The 13328-nt window shown below is 34.7% G+C and overlaps 1 protein-coding gene across 8 annotated transcripts; it reads right to left on the bottom strand.

Moving 5' to 3' along the window:
- Positions 1 to 634: 634 nt before the first annotated feature.
- On the bottom strand, positions 635 to 11645 carry LOC114321863 (haloacid dehalogenase-like hydrolase domain-containing protein At2g33255). Of its 8 annotated transcripts, none has more exons than XR_014345754.1 (5): positions 11489 to 11592; positions 11260 to 11364; positions 8628 to 8720; positions 8324 to 8382; positions 635 to 1615 (listed from the first exon to the last, which is right to left on the bottom strand). XR_014345754.1 is itself a non-coding variant. In XM_082897894.1 (5 exons), exons 1-5 carry the CDS (start codon positions 11588 to 11590, stop codon positions 1602 to 1604), a joined length of 252 nt encoding a protein of 83 aa, XP_082754020.1. In that variant the 5' UTR covers positions 11591 to 11645; the 3' UTR covers positions 635 to 1601. The 8 variants fall into 8 exon arrangements, 7 of the variants coding, with proteins under 7 accessions (XP_082754020.1, XP_082754017.1, XP_082754015.1 ...); XM_082897894.1 differs by having other exon boundaries at positions 11309 to 11364; positions 11561 to 11645; XM_082897891.1 differs by having other exon boundaries at positions 11561 to 11595.
- Between the last annotated feature and the right edge of the window lie 1683 nt (positions 11646 to 13328).

The raw sequence follows: 13328 nt of genomic DNA, 5'->3' as shown, positions 1-13328 counted from the left end.
TCCCCCCCAATAAATATGATTGCATGTTTATCACACCCACAGGGAGATCTACATCCAAGAAAAGTGAATATGTCGATCATATCCAGAATGTCCTTTGAGGGTTCAAACTCTGTACTCAATACAAACCCTTTAGGTCACTAATGTGTCTACACATTGTAAACTCCTATATCAAGATTTCTCAGCCAAAGATTTATAAGGCGTATCACATATATCAGCAATTTTGCAAGCCTCCTTAGATCATTACAGTGACACACCACAATCATCATCTTATTCAGGATCCAACATGACCTAAGAAAGCAGAGGACAAAAAAAAAGAAGAATAATCCTAGCATGCCACACCAAAATTGATCAACCAATTTATAATTGTAGTTAGTTATTGATTGACAAGGAAGAGTAACAAAGACAAATGGTCAATGAGGTAAATACAAGATTTCATGCTGTCGAGGGAAAGACAACTTCTTAGGAGGAAGGGCTGGTTGTGAAGATTCTTGTTAGCTACAAAGGAGCAAGAGCATTCTAATCAACTCTGAGAAAGAAATCTCATTCGGGCTATCCCAGTGAAATTTTAAAATGCCAATGATGTGGAGAATATAAGACGATGTGGAGAATATCACAAGGTCATCTATGACTCAAACTCTGTAACTGGGCACATACGAGCTAGTTTAAGCAACCCGACTCATTCCTTTTGCACACTTGTTGCAAATACTTTTGCATCTTTATTTATCCTTCACAGGTCACTTCTTTCTTTTTCTTTATTTCTTTTATTTTTTTTCATTTTTTGTTATAGACCCTAAGGCTTCTATTCAAAAAATAAAATTCTAAAATTTGTCACTAAATTCTTTTCTCCCAATGCACTTTCAATTATCCATACAAGATCCGATGTCCTAAATTCCCCCCCTCTATCTCCCTACCTCAATAGAATTATATTTCTATTATTCCTAGCCGTTGAATCATGAGATTCCTACACCACATATTTCTCACATGATTCATTGACTTGAGCATTTTGGGACAATAGCATAAAGACAAAAAAAAAACAAGATCCTGAGCCAGTCAATTGATCGTGTTTCAAGAATCTTTTCTTGAGATTCACTGTATTGTACTTACAACTGAGAGTGTGAGACGGGGACAAGTATGCAGAGACAGTTGAATTTGGGAACATAAGATCCCTCACCTTTTTTAGACCATAAACCCTGAAAAACAAGTGCTAGTGGAAAACAACCATGGCCCATCAGGTAACGGCATCAATTTTGAACCCACAGGAGATTACATTTATAGTCAATATAACCATCTAAATCTATCAAAGTAACATCATTGATAGTCATAGCCAGCAGTAATCTGGGACAATGACGCTACAGGAGAAACTTACAGTGTTTACAAACAACATAACTCTGGCATCAGAAGACAGTGATCGGTGGTCCCTCTACAATCAACTAATTAGATCCTTCACTAGCTCAACAACAGAGAGATCTAGAGCTTTCTGTACATTGCATTTAGTTAGAATCGAGAATTTAAGAGCAGCTGCCTACAACCGCGGTTATCTGGGTTAGGTCTAGTAAGTGCTTTTATAAAGTAGTTGCGGATCTCCGGTATTGTAAGCTGGATCAGATGAGAATACCTGCAAAAAGTAGAAATAAATAATCATTTTAATAGGCAATGAAAGCACATAGCTAATCTAGTGATGAATATGAAAACACCTTTCGTTTTCATTCTAAAATGAATCAGGATATGTAACATAATTCCACACTTGGTAATCATGCAAGATTGTTTTCTCAAGGTTTTTTGGCATAGCAAAGTGCTCATTCATTTCAACAATATCAAGTTTGCTACATCACAACTCTTGAGATTTTGATCAAATTAAAAAATGCAATATTTTAAAATTATAGAGGATATGAATTTTGCTGTGTTCTCTCAGCAGCATAATTTATCAGAGCCACTGAAAATTGCCATAGTTACTCATACTCCATCTGATCTCAGGAATGACAGAGAAAAACTGAATAAAGCATTTCCTTTCGTTTTTCTAGGACCAGTTTTATATCATGCATCATACTCAATACATATCAGTAAAACATTTAGTAGGTACATGACTTGGCCCCATTATGTGATTGATGGCCATAAAACCATAAAACTTCAACTGCCATAAAGAAACCTTGGTTATCGCTATATCAGAAATACAGAACTGAACAAAACCAATCCAATACTAAACAAAACCAATCTAATACTGAGAGCAGGCCTCAGACCAGCAGCATAGTAAACCAGCAAACTATGCAAAGCAAACAATAAAGGGGCAAGCTAACTCTAGCACCAGCATACCAGCAGAAGAATCTAAATCAAGCACCAAACAACTCATAGAATGTAAAATCTGTCATAGAATTTGTCCAAATCTGCAAATCTGGAAAATGTGGAAAATGTCAAAACTTAGAATTTGTCATAGAATTTTCAGAATTTCCAAATTTTCACATTTCCATATTTCACATTTCCAGATTTCAGATTTTCAGAATTTCCAGATTTCCAGATTTTCTTATTATAACTATAGAATTTTCATAATAATAGAAGTTTGACAAGCACCAATTGTTCCAAAATAAATAAAAAAAAAATCATTCATGATAGTGGTTTATATCACGAGATATTGACATTTACAAAGATAGATCCCCCTTCATTATAATGAGTTTCCTTTGCATTTGTGCACCAGTTGAACATTTACATTGCTCTAATTATGACATGCACTAAAGCATGATATACATCAAGATTCTACATCAACATCTGTATCAAAATCACTTTGTAGGTCATATTCTTCGTCTGTGTCGTCACCCTCCCTCATTAATCCATCTTCATCATCACAGATGAAGGCATCATCTGTAACACCCTTGGCTTCTACACCTCTGACAGATTGCAACACTTCCATTGGAATAATTTCAGATTCAATGTCATGTCGACGCAAAACCACATCATCATCAATAGCCATAGTAGGTACCACCTCGGTGGTTTCTTCTTGTTGGAACACATCATCAGGTTGTATGACATCCATCTCTGGCACATCCCAAATTCCTCGATGTTGGAACTTTTCTACGACTCTCCAATTGGTACCTAATTTGGTGTCATTAACATAGAATACTTGTTCAACCTGACTTGGTAATACGAATGAGTCATCTTTGTACCATCGACTTGTTACATCAACTGTTGTAAAATGTGGTTCTACACGCATAGTTCTACTACTACCGGTGTTAAACCATTCACATTGGAACAATACAATCCTACATCTGAACAAATAGTTCAGTTCCCACACTCTGCACAAGTGTCCATAGAAGTGTATCAATTGGCCTTGATGCTCCCCTTCCACGACTAATCCACAATTCTGACTTTTCCAACGGTTGTCACGGTCGATAGTATGATAACGGACACCATTTCAAATACATCCTGAATATGTGTTCACTAAGCCACTAGGACCATTGGCTAATGACCACATATCATCAGTTGCTTCGGGGGAAACTTGGCTCCGTAATTCATTCATCTACATGAAGAACATGTGTCATGTTACTAGCATGCGTGACATTTACATAATGTACAATCTATGGTAGGATATGAGAATACTAACTTACATGATCTTTGAACCATTTAGGAAATTCTTTCCGATGTCTGTTTTCGATGTCGAACGCACCGGCTCTTTGGTGTAACAAGTTCTTGTGCTCCCTAGTTATAAGAAATGCGATTCAAAAATATTTACTAAGATAAAGACTAATCAATTTACAACAAAAACACTTTAAATACGTTTGAAGGATTCATACTCTACGTGTTTATCCACTTCTGTGCTATTGTGTAGGACAAACCAATGAGCTAACTCGCGTTCAGCTACGGACACATTGGACGCCCTTGTCATTAGACCAAAGGGAAGTACAGTTTGAGTGAATACCGCCAACCTTGGGCCACGGTCATCGATGTCATAATTCCTTTCTGGGCGGTTAAACAATGTTTCAACTCCATCCAAATACATTGAACAAAATGTTGTACATTCTTTGGAAATGTAAGCCTCGGCAATAGAACCTTCAAGATGAGCTTTGTTGGCCACAAACCCTTTTAGACGGCCAAGCAACCTAATTTTGCAAGCCAATGGCAATGTTATACTGCAATATTTATATCAGCAGTAAAGCGTTAACTAAAATTTGACAGTAATACGATGGCTGAGTTAATACCTCTCAATTGGGTATATCCATCGATATTGCACTGGGCCTCCAAGCATAGCCTCTCGAGGCAAGTGAATTGCCAAGTGGACCATGACATCAAAAAAAGCTGGAGGGAAAATCATCTCAAGCTTACAAAGTATGAGTACGATTTGTTCATCCAATTTATGCAAATCTGAACGCCTCAATGTCTTTGAACACAATTGTTTGAAGAAATTTCCCAACTCAAAAAGTGTCGTTCCGATTTCCTTATTAAGGTAGCCACGCATCCCAATTGGAAGAAGTCATTGTATAAGGACATGACTGTCATGACTTTTGAGGCCAGATAATTTTCCAGCTTGAGCGGTCACGCAATTGGAGATATTTGCTGCATAGCCATCAGGGTACTTCATTGATTTCAAGAAATCACAAAAGCCTTCTCTCTCTTTTACCGACAATGTGTACAATGCGGGAGGCTTCTCAAAGGACTCATTAGAACGCCTCTTCAAGTGTAACTCGTTACGTATTTTCATGTCCTCCAAATCTAAGCATGCTTTGTCCGTGTCCTTGTTCTTTCCATCTACGCTCAAAAGTGTCCCAACAACATTGTCACATATGTTCTTCTCAATATGCATGACATCAAGGTTGTGTCGAAGCTTCAATGTTTTCCAATAAGGCAAGTCAAACATAATGCTTCTCTTGCTCCAATTCAAATTTTGATGTTCATTCCTTCGTCGTTTTCGATTTTGTGGGTGCTTTCCATACGGCTTGTAAGTCCCAGAATCAATTTGCTCTAGTATTTGGTCCCCCGATAAGTCCAAAGGTTTGGACCTATGCTCCTTTTGACCATTGAAGAGCTTACTTGTTCGCCAGGTGTGGTTCTCAGGCAAGTGGCGACGAGCACCCATATACCCTATTTTACTTCGTAATCCCTGGGACGATGGATTATTGTTACAATTAGGGCAAGCCAAGTAACCCTTTGTACTCCACCCTGACATGTTACCGTACCCAGGGAAGTCATTTATGGTCCACATTACCGCCGCATGCATTCTAAAAATTTGCCCATTCGATGCATCATATGTTTGCACACCATGCTCCCACAAATTCTTCAATTCTTCTATTAATGGTTGCAAGTAAACATCAATGTCTCTTCCAGGTGCCGAACGTCCGGGAATAAGCAATGACATCATGCAATATGGCTCTTTCATGCACTTCCACGGTGGGAGATTGTAAGGCATTAAGATTACGGGCCACATGCTATATGATGTGCTCATATTCCCAAATGGATTGAAACCATCTGTTGCCAGCCCTAGCCTTACATTTTGAGAGTCATCAGAAAACGTCGGATGTTGCTTATCAAAGTCCTTCCATGCTTCACCATCGGCCGGGTGCCTTAATATGTCATCATCCACACGTTTCTCATTGTGCCATCTCATATCTACGGCTGTTTTTTTGGCCATATACAGTCTTTTCAACCTCGGTGTCAATGAAAAGTACCGTAATACGTTGTGTGGAATCTTTTTACCACCATCATCGTTCAACTTGTATCTACATGCGTCACATGTAGGGCATTTCTCCAAATTACCACTCTCCTTCCAAAATAGTGCACAATCATTTTTGCACGAATGAATTGTTTCATATCCCAAACCCAAGTCACGTAAGAACTTCTTAGCATCATAGAGTGTCCATGGAACTATTTGATCACATTCTGGTAGAATGTCCTTGAATACCTGCATAACCATATCAAATGATCGGTTGCTCCATTTGTTGTACACCTTCAAATGAAGCATCTTAATGACGAATGATAGCACAGAAAACTTTTCACATGTCGGGTAAACTTTGCGTTGTGCATCTTCGAATAACCTAGTGAACTTATGCAAATCCTCTCTCTCCAAACCATTAGGTTCATCGTCGGTATGATCATCCATAAGACCACTCACGTAAATTTCTTCCAACATAATAGGCAACTCATCCATGGGTGGATCATCGATATCTATCATACATTCGCCACTACCTCCACATTGGTCATTGGATGCACTAGGACGAGACACGGGAACATGTTCCCCATGATGCACCCAAGTTAAATACGAAGATGCCATTCCTCTTCGGATCAAGTGCATCCATACAACTTGTCTGCTATATTTTGTGCCATTAATGCAATCGACACACGGACACCTAATGTCATCCTCTATGCCTAAATTTGCCATAGCAAAATCAAGGAATGACTTCACCCCTTGTTGATACTCTTTACTTGTCAGCCTATTATTTATCGTCATCCAACTCTTGTCCATTTTGTCACCTACAACTCACACAAAGATTAACCAAGGAACAAATGTGAACACGCATTTCAAGTTGAGATAGATTATGTTGTTTTTCATTCACTGTTTGGCTTGTCACATAAGTCTCTTTTAGGGTGGGACTTTGTGACACGATTTGTTCTAAAACAATGCGTAATTATGGAAGTTAAGCCATTAATCCATCTTCATCATTTTCATGCTCTTCACAGTGTGTGTGCATGACATGTTATTTATTAAAAAAAATAGTGGCTCGTGGGTACTCGTGAGGTTGAGGCAGTAAAAGAAAAATTTACAACATCGATGCAAACACATGAGCTATGCATTGTTGCAACGGCTGAAATTAATCGTTGCACATCCAATGACCATTTCTAAAAAATTTTAAAATGAAATAAACAAAACACAAGGTGGGATTTTAGAGAGATCAAAACTTGCAGCTTCACAGGAGAGGACAGAACCTTCCATGGACGCTGAAGCAAAGAAAAAGCGAAGATAACATAAAGCACTATGTGTGCCCTAAGCCTAGTTATGTGCACCACAATCATTCATGGGCTCTTGGTGATCTCAATGGAATCAAGAAACACTCTTGCTAGAAAACATGGGGAAAAGAAATGGAAGTGTGAGAAGTGTTCAAAGATCTATGACTTCACATGTTCGTCGGCAATTTCTTGCATAGAAACCATTCAGAACCTGAATTAAATCACCCCATTCAGATTACCAAAAATAAATTTCCAGAAAACTGAATTAAATATTCTGATCAGCAAGAACATAACGATTTTTTATGGAAAAAATTCCATAGCATTGCGAAAGAGATGAGGCAACTGGAAATACAAGAGATGATTATTAAAATATGAATGCATCTCAGAAAGACTTTAGAGAACGTCAACGAAGATATATTTCTCATAAGCAAAAAGATCAATAATTGCACCCAGTCTCAAAGGCACCAGAGGGAAAACTAAGAAATGCAACCCATGATTTAAAACCCAAAAACAAAAAACTAAGGTCAAGGACAAAGGATGAATGTAGCTGATCACAAGTACATAGAAAATAAAATCCATTTAATCTGAAGAAATTATTTTGGTTAGTCAATTCCCTGAATGTTCACTTACAATATTATTATATTCTACAAGCATATTTCAACTTAAAATGCACAGTGACACCAAATGTTTTAAAAAAAAAAAAGCATACACAGCTAGGCCAACAGATCAAAAGTCATGATCCATGGGTACCAAGGTACTACTATATGTTCATTCAAGAACACAACATCAGCCGAAGAATCTACAAGGACAATCTAATCCCTGTCCTTGTTTTACCAAAACTATGATAACTGCATCTCTTTTCCAAGACACAAAATATCATACCTCAAGTGTGAATACTTATTCATTTGTTGATTTTAAAATCATTCATATCTCAAGATTCTCAACCTCCACATATTACATCAATTTCATACATTGGAAATGCAACTATGAAGAAGAACAGTAGGTATATATTAAGTACCTCAATATTCTTACCAAGGCATCCAAAAGCAACGAGCAGCTAGTATATTTACTCAAAACCATAAAAATTCCTCTTTTATATGTACTACTACTACAAGACTTTGCCCTAGTTTATGTAGCAAATGGCTTGATTCACCCCAAGCATTGCCCTAATTTTTAATTTGAATCACATCTCAATAACAATGCCCTAATTGAGGGCATTTCGTACTTCATATTCTGTGTGTTTTGACATATATATATATATATGTAGATATATATATATATATATATGTATGTATGTATGTATGTGTGTGTGTGTAAACAGAGACAGATAGAAACAGAGGGAAATCAAGAGGGAGATACAGAGAGAGGGAGAGACAGATGCGAAATTCAAACATACTTGGGAGGGAGTTCGGGGGATGATCCAGTTCAGGGGAGTTCGGGCGATGGAGACTATTCCTGTAGAAAAAAGGGCAGAGGCGTGAGTGTACATATGATTTGTGTATATAATCGAGTATATATGGAATCAAGGTTGTGAATATATGATTCGTGTGTGTGTGTGTATATGTATATATATGCATGTATGTGTGTGTGTGTGTGTGTGTAAACAGAGAGAGAGAGAGAGAGAGAAAGAGGGAAACCGAGAGGCCTTGTGAGATGTTTAAGAAATGGAGAGGGAGATACAGAGAGAGAGAGGGAGATACCTGGGAGGGAGTTCGGGGGATGATACAGCAACTCTTGCGATGGAGACAGAGCAGTGATAGAGGTGGGAGTGCGAGAGGGAGGGAACTGGGATACTTTTGCAATGAAAATAGAAGAAAAAAATATTTATTACCGACCAAAAATTATTTTCGTCGCTAATATATATTATGAAAAAGTAATATTCCCTCCACAATTTCGTGGCACGTTTGGCTACCAAAAACATAGTCGGTGAAACTGCATTATTTGGCGACCAAAATCCAATTAGTCGCCGAAACTAATTATTTCCAAAAACAAACTTTTGGCTACCAAAATTTTGGTCGCCAAAGGTAAAAACGTGACATTTTTTTTATTTTTCGTTTTCATTCGACAAAACGAATCGAAAAGTTATAATTTTTTTCTAAAATTTCAAAAATAATTCAATAAAGATAAAAATTAACAAAAAATAGTAAATATTTGTTGCTTATTTTGAATTTTTAAAACATATATATTTCTTAGATTCGGCTTGAAAAAATGAATTATCATAAAATAGGTGTTTTTTTAGATGTTGCCCAATGGTTCATGTGATACAAAAATAAAATTTAAAATATTAATTTATTATCTTAAAAGAAAATAGAAGTAAATGTTACAAAGTTTCTATACAGATTCAAACCAATGTTTTAAAAATCGGACCGGTGAGCAAATCGAACCGTGACATAACAAATATATTAAAATTATATTTAAATAAAAATATAAGTAATAAAATTATAAATTAAAAATATATAAATTATCTTAAATATTTGTCCTAATATTTTTTTTACTGAAAAATATAATAATATATTTTAAAATATTATATTCTTATGTTTACTTATATTCTTATATTTTAAAAATTTTCTTATATTCTCTTATATTCTCACTAGTGTATGTCCGTGCTTGAAGGCACGGTGTAAATTAAAATAAGTGAATAAATAAATAAATAAATAAACAGGGAGGAAAAAAAGGAAAAGGGGAAATAAAATAAAAAAAAGAAAATGAAGAATGTGGAATCATGGGATCATTCGTGGATTATTTATGAGATAATGGGAAAGGTGGGTGAGAAAGAGAAAAAGAAAAAGTAAGAGAAAAAAATGGGAAAGTGAAAAATGTACACATAGCATACATCACCGTTTTGTAATTTGAACAGATCTGAGCTGTTCAAATGTCTTAGTATACTAAATAATATATTGAAGATTCAAAAACCCTCCTGATCAGGAATAATCTAAATAATTCCACTTATTTGATGAGTATACTTATTTATGTCTCATCCCTTTTCTATTTTTCTACACATTTTTTTATAAAAAAAATTAAAAAATACACTAAATAAGCAAATCTGAAACAGCTCTTTAATATTTATTTTTCTCATATGAGTTGTTATTCCTAAAATGAGTTTTCATTCATTTGTTAGTAATTTTTTTTATCTCATTTGAAACGGTCAACTGTGATCAAGATCTTGTCTCCTTTTCTCTTCCCAACTCTGTAATTCACTTCTCTCCAATACATAGATCGACTGATATATACATATATATATATACACATTTCCAAAGACACATGATTTTCATTTTTCTTCTTCTTTCTCTTCTCTAGGATCCCCAAATTCCTCATACATATACACACACATTTGCAGAGATATATTAATAGCGAAACTCACAGCTGTTATGTTGCTGATAAAATCCACCCTTGTTCTGAGAGGATTTATGAAATGCTGCATGAACTCTTTCTAGCAATGAAGGGAGACACTAATTTTACAGATTTTGAATATTTTATGTAATCAGGACACTGCATTGTGCCTAAGTTTTGTGGTGGTGCAACGGACGGAGTGACATGAAATATAAGAATATTTGAGATTAAAGAAAATTGACTTATTATCTTCTTTAATTCAAACTGTCATCATCAAAATTAAGGTCAATTATCATCAGGATTGCCTCTAGTCTATAAAAGTGGATCAGGCATGCAGTCTTGCTATAAGCCTCACCTCAAGTCTCACTCAAGTGATCTAAATTGTTCATTTTGCAAATCCCTACGTATAAATCATAAATCAGACATAAAAAGAATCAAAATAATCGTAGCCACATTATTTCATCATTTCATCAAAAATAAACATATAAACTTCATTGTAATTTTAAAATATGCATTGCATTACACCAAAGGGAGAAAGAAATCGCATTATAAAATGGGTCAAAAGTATTACATATAGATATACAACAACAATCTTACATCCCACAAACAAAGCATTAACAGCTAGCCTCATAATACAATGATAACAACAAACAAAGATGTGCAGGAAATCTATCCAAGAGTACTTTGGCAAGGAAACCTATATATTCTATGACTCTGCAACATATCAACACTACCATAAGATGCTAAACTAAAGAAAGATCTCTGTCTTTCAAATACACAATATTTCCTTGGTCATTTCCTGTCTCCGTACTTCACAAAGCTTCTCTTATGAATTCTTCACAGGATCAAAAATAGGTGTATCCACCAAATAATAAATGGTCTGAGAATCTCAATGCTACTCAATTTAACAATGCAAATTTTTATTGTCAAGGAAATTGTGAATCATGGTGTTAGGTCAAAATTTGCTTCCAGTAGTGAATGAACATGGGCAAGATAAGACACCTTGTAATCTGGCTTAAATTCCACATCTGTGTATTCGGGAGAATCATACCTCCCTGTTTTGTCAAGCAAGCATGTAAATGCTCCCGCTCGTTTCCCACAAGCAACCTGCAAAGACCAAGTAAAGGAGCTTTAATTTACACAAAAGCATGTTTTGATTCAAACAAATTTGATAAAAGAATGTGAAATTAAAAAATATATATATATATATATATATATACAAAAACAGCACCTCAAAATGAATCAGAAATGTTCTTAACAAATATGGTGCAAATGATAGAGAGAGAAATAGAGCAGAACTCACATCATCTTTAAGGTTATCCCCAACCATCATTACTTCATTAGGTTGAACTTCTCAAACGGAACAGATATGTAACAGTGGTGCTGGAAGGGGATTGATATATATATTTAAGGGGGTCATCTCAGCCATCTATTTAAATAGACAAATGAATCATAGTCATTGAAATGTCTTAGTAGGACAATTGTCACTAACATATTTTCAAAAACCGTTCTGTCTTATTATATAGATTTTGTAAAATATACTTAATTTTTTTTTGGGACTCCTGCATGACTAACTAGGCACTAATCAATTTGATTTAGAATTTTAGAACATGCAATATGTATATTTTGTCATAGATAAAGACAGGTGAAGAAATCATGTGTCAAGTGGATTTAATTAATTTATTATGCAGTTGTAACTAGTTTATTATATTAAAGTAAACCTTAAATTAATTTAAAAAATGATAGACTAATAAAGCCAACTGGCTTTTACCACTTAATTCAATAAATCTGATTGTTTTATTCATATACCTACTACTAATGGGAATTCATTTTTGTTTAATTAATAAGCATGTTTCATTTTCATTTTTATTTTTATTTTTAAAAAAGAAGTTTCTTTCAATTTTATTTTTCTCATTTAAAAAAAAAAGAAAGTCAAATTTCAAGTGGATAAAATGTCATTGTTAACAATGTTTATGAACAACGTTGTTAAGATTTGACAACCTTTTCATAAAAATAAAATAAAATAACTATTTTGTTTAATCATTTTTGGCGACCAAACTTTTGGTCGCCAAAGATCAAAAATAATTTTTTTTTTATTTTCATTCGGCTACCAAACAATTTAGTAGGCAAAAGTAGGCCTACAACGACTAAAATGAATTTTGTCGCAGAAAACATATTTTTGGCGACCAAACTTTTGGTCGCCAAAGATCAAAAATAAATTTTTTTATTTGCATTCGGCTACCAAACAATTTAGTAGGCAAAAGTAGGTCTACAGCGACTAAAATGAATTTCGTCGCTGAAAACATATTTTTGGCGACCAAACTTTTGGTTGCCAAAGATCAAAAATATTTTTTTTTTTATTTTCATTCGGCTACCAAACAATTTAGTAGGCAAAAGTAGGCTAATGGAGATATGTTTAGCTACTAAAAATTTTTTTAGTGGCCAATTGTAATATTTTTAGCTACTAAATTTATTTTAGTCGCGAATAATCAACATTCCCCTACTAAAAAAAATTAGTAGCTAAAAAGTTGACTTTTGCCGACTAAAATTAATTTTGGTAGCCAATTCCCACACTTTTGGCGACTAAATTTGTTTGGTAGCCAAAACTGGTCGCCAAAAATGTGTTTTCTTGTAGTGATACTATTGCTAAATTATAGCAGTGTTACAGTATCAGAATATCAAATTATAACAATTCTGCTCTAATGCATAAATGTTATAATTTGGCTAAATCACTTTTCCCTCCCCATTCATCGCTCTTTTCAGTGTTGACATCAATGTAATCTCATGAAATTAAGACACCAATGTGAAATTGAGACACTAATGTCAACACCAATGTACTGAAAGTGAGACACCAGTATCGACACAGTCTCGTGAAATTGAGTATTACAGTGTCAACAAAAATAAAAGCTAAATTTTTTTTTTGAAATTTTGAAAAAATATTTTCACTTCTACACAATAATAAAATCATATGAAAATTATAATTTTTTTTCTTTTGTTCATATTTTTTTACCTAATTAGTTTGTATTTTTTCTGATTATATATACATTTTATATGATTTTGTGAAGTATTCA

This window comes from Camellia sinensis, chromosome 12 (assembly GCF_055761805.1).
Source record: "Camellia sinensis isolate YWXY chromosome 12, ASM5576180v1, whole genome shotgun sequence".
NCBI lineage: Eukaryota > Viridiplantae > Streptophyta > Magnoliopsida > Ericales > Theaceae > Camellia > Camellia sinensis.
This window is presented reverse-complemented; position numbering and strand designations above follow the sequence as displayed.

Bases quoted from the DNA above. Each gene is read 5' to 3' on its own strand.
- LOC114321863 (XM_082897889.1), bottom strand. From the start codon at position 11,590: ATGATGGTTGGGGATAACCTTAAAGATGATGTGAGTTCTGCTCTATTT. The intron at 11,365-11,488 runs GTGCTGTTTTTG...TGGTCTTTGCAG, and splicing joins CATTTCTGATTCATTTTGAG to GTTGCTTGTGGGAAACGAGC. The intron at 8,383-8,627 runs GTATCTCCCTCT...TTTTTTCTACAG, and splicing joins TCCCCCGAACTCCCTCCCAG to GAATAGTCTCCATCGCCCGA.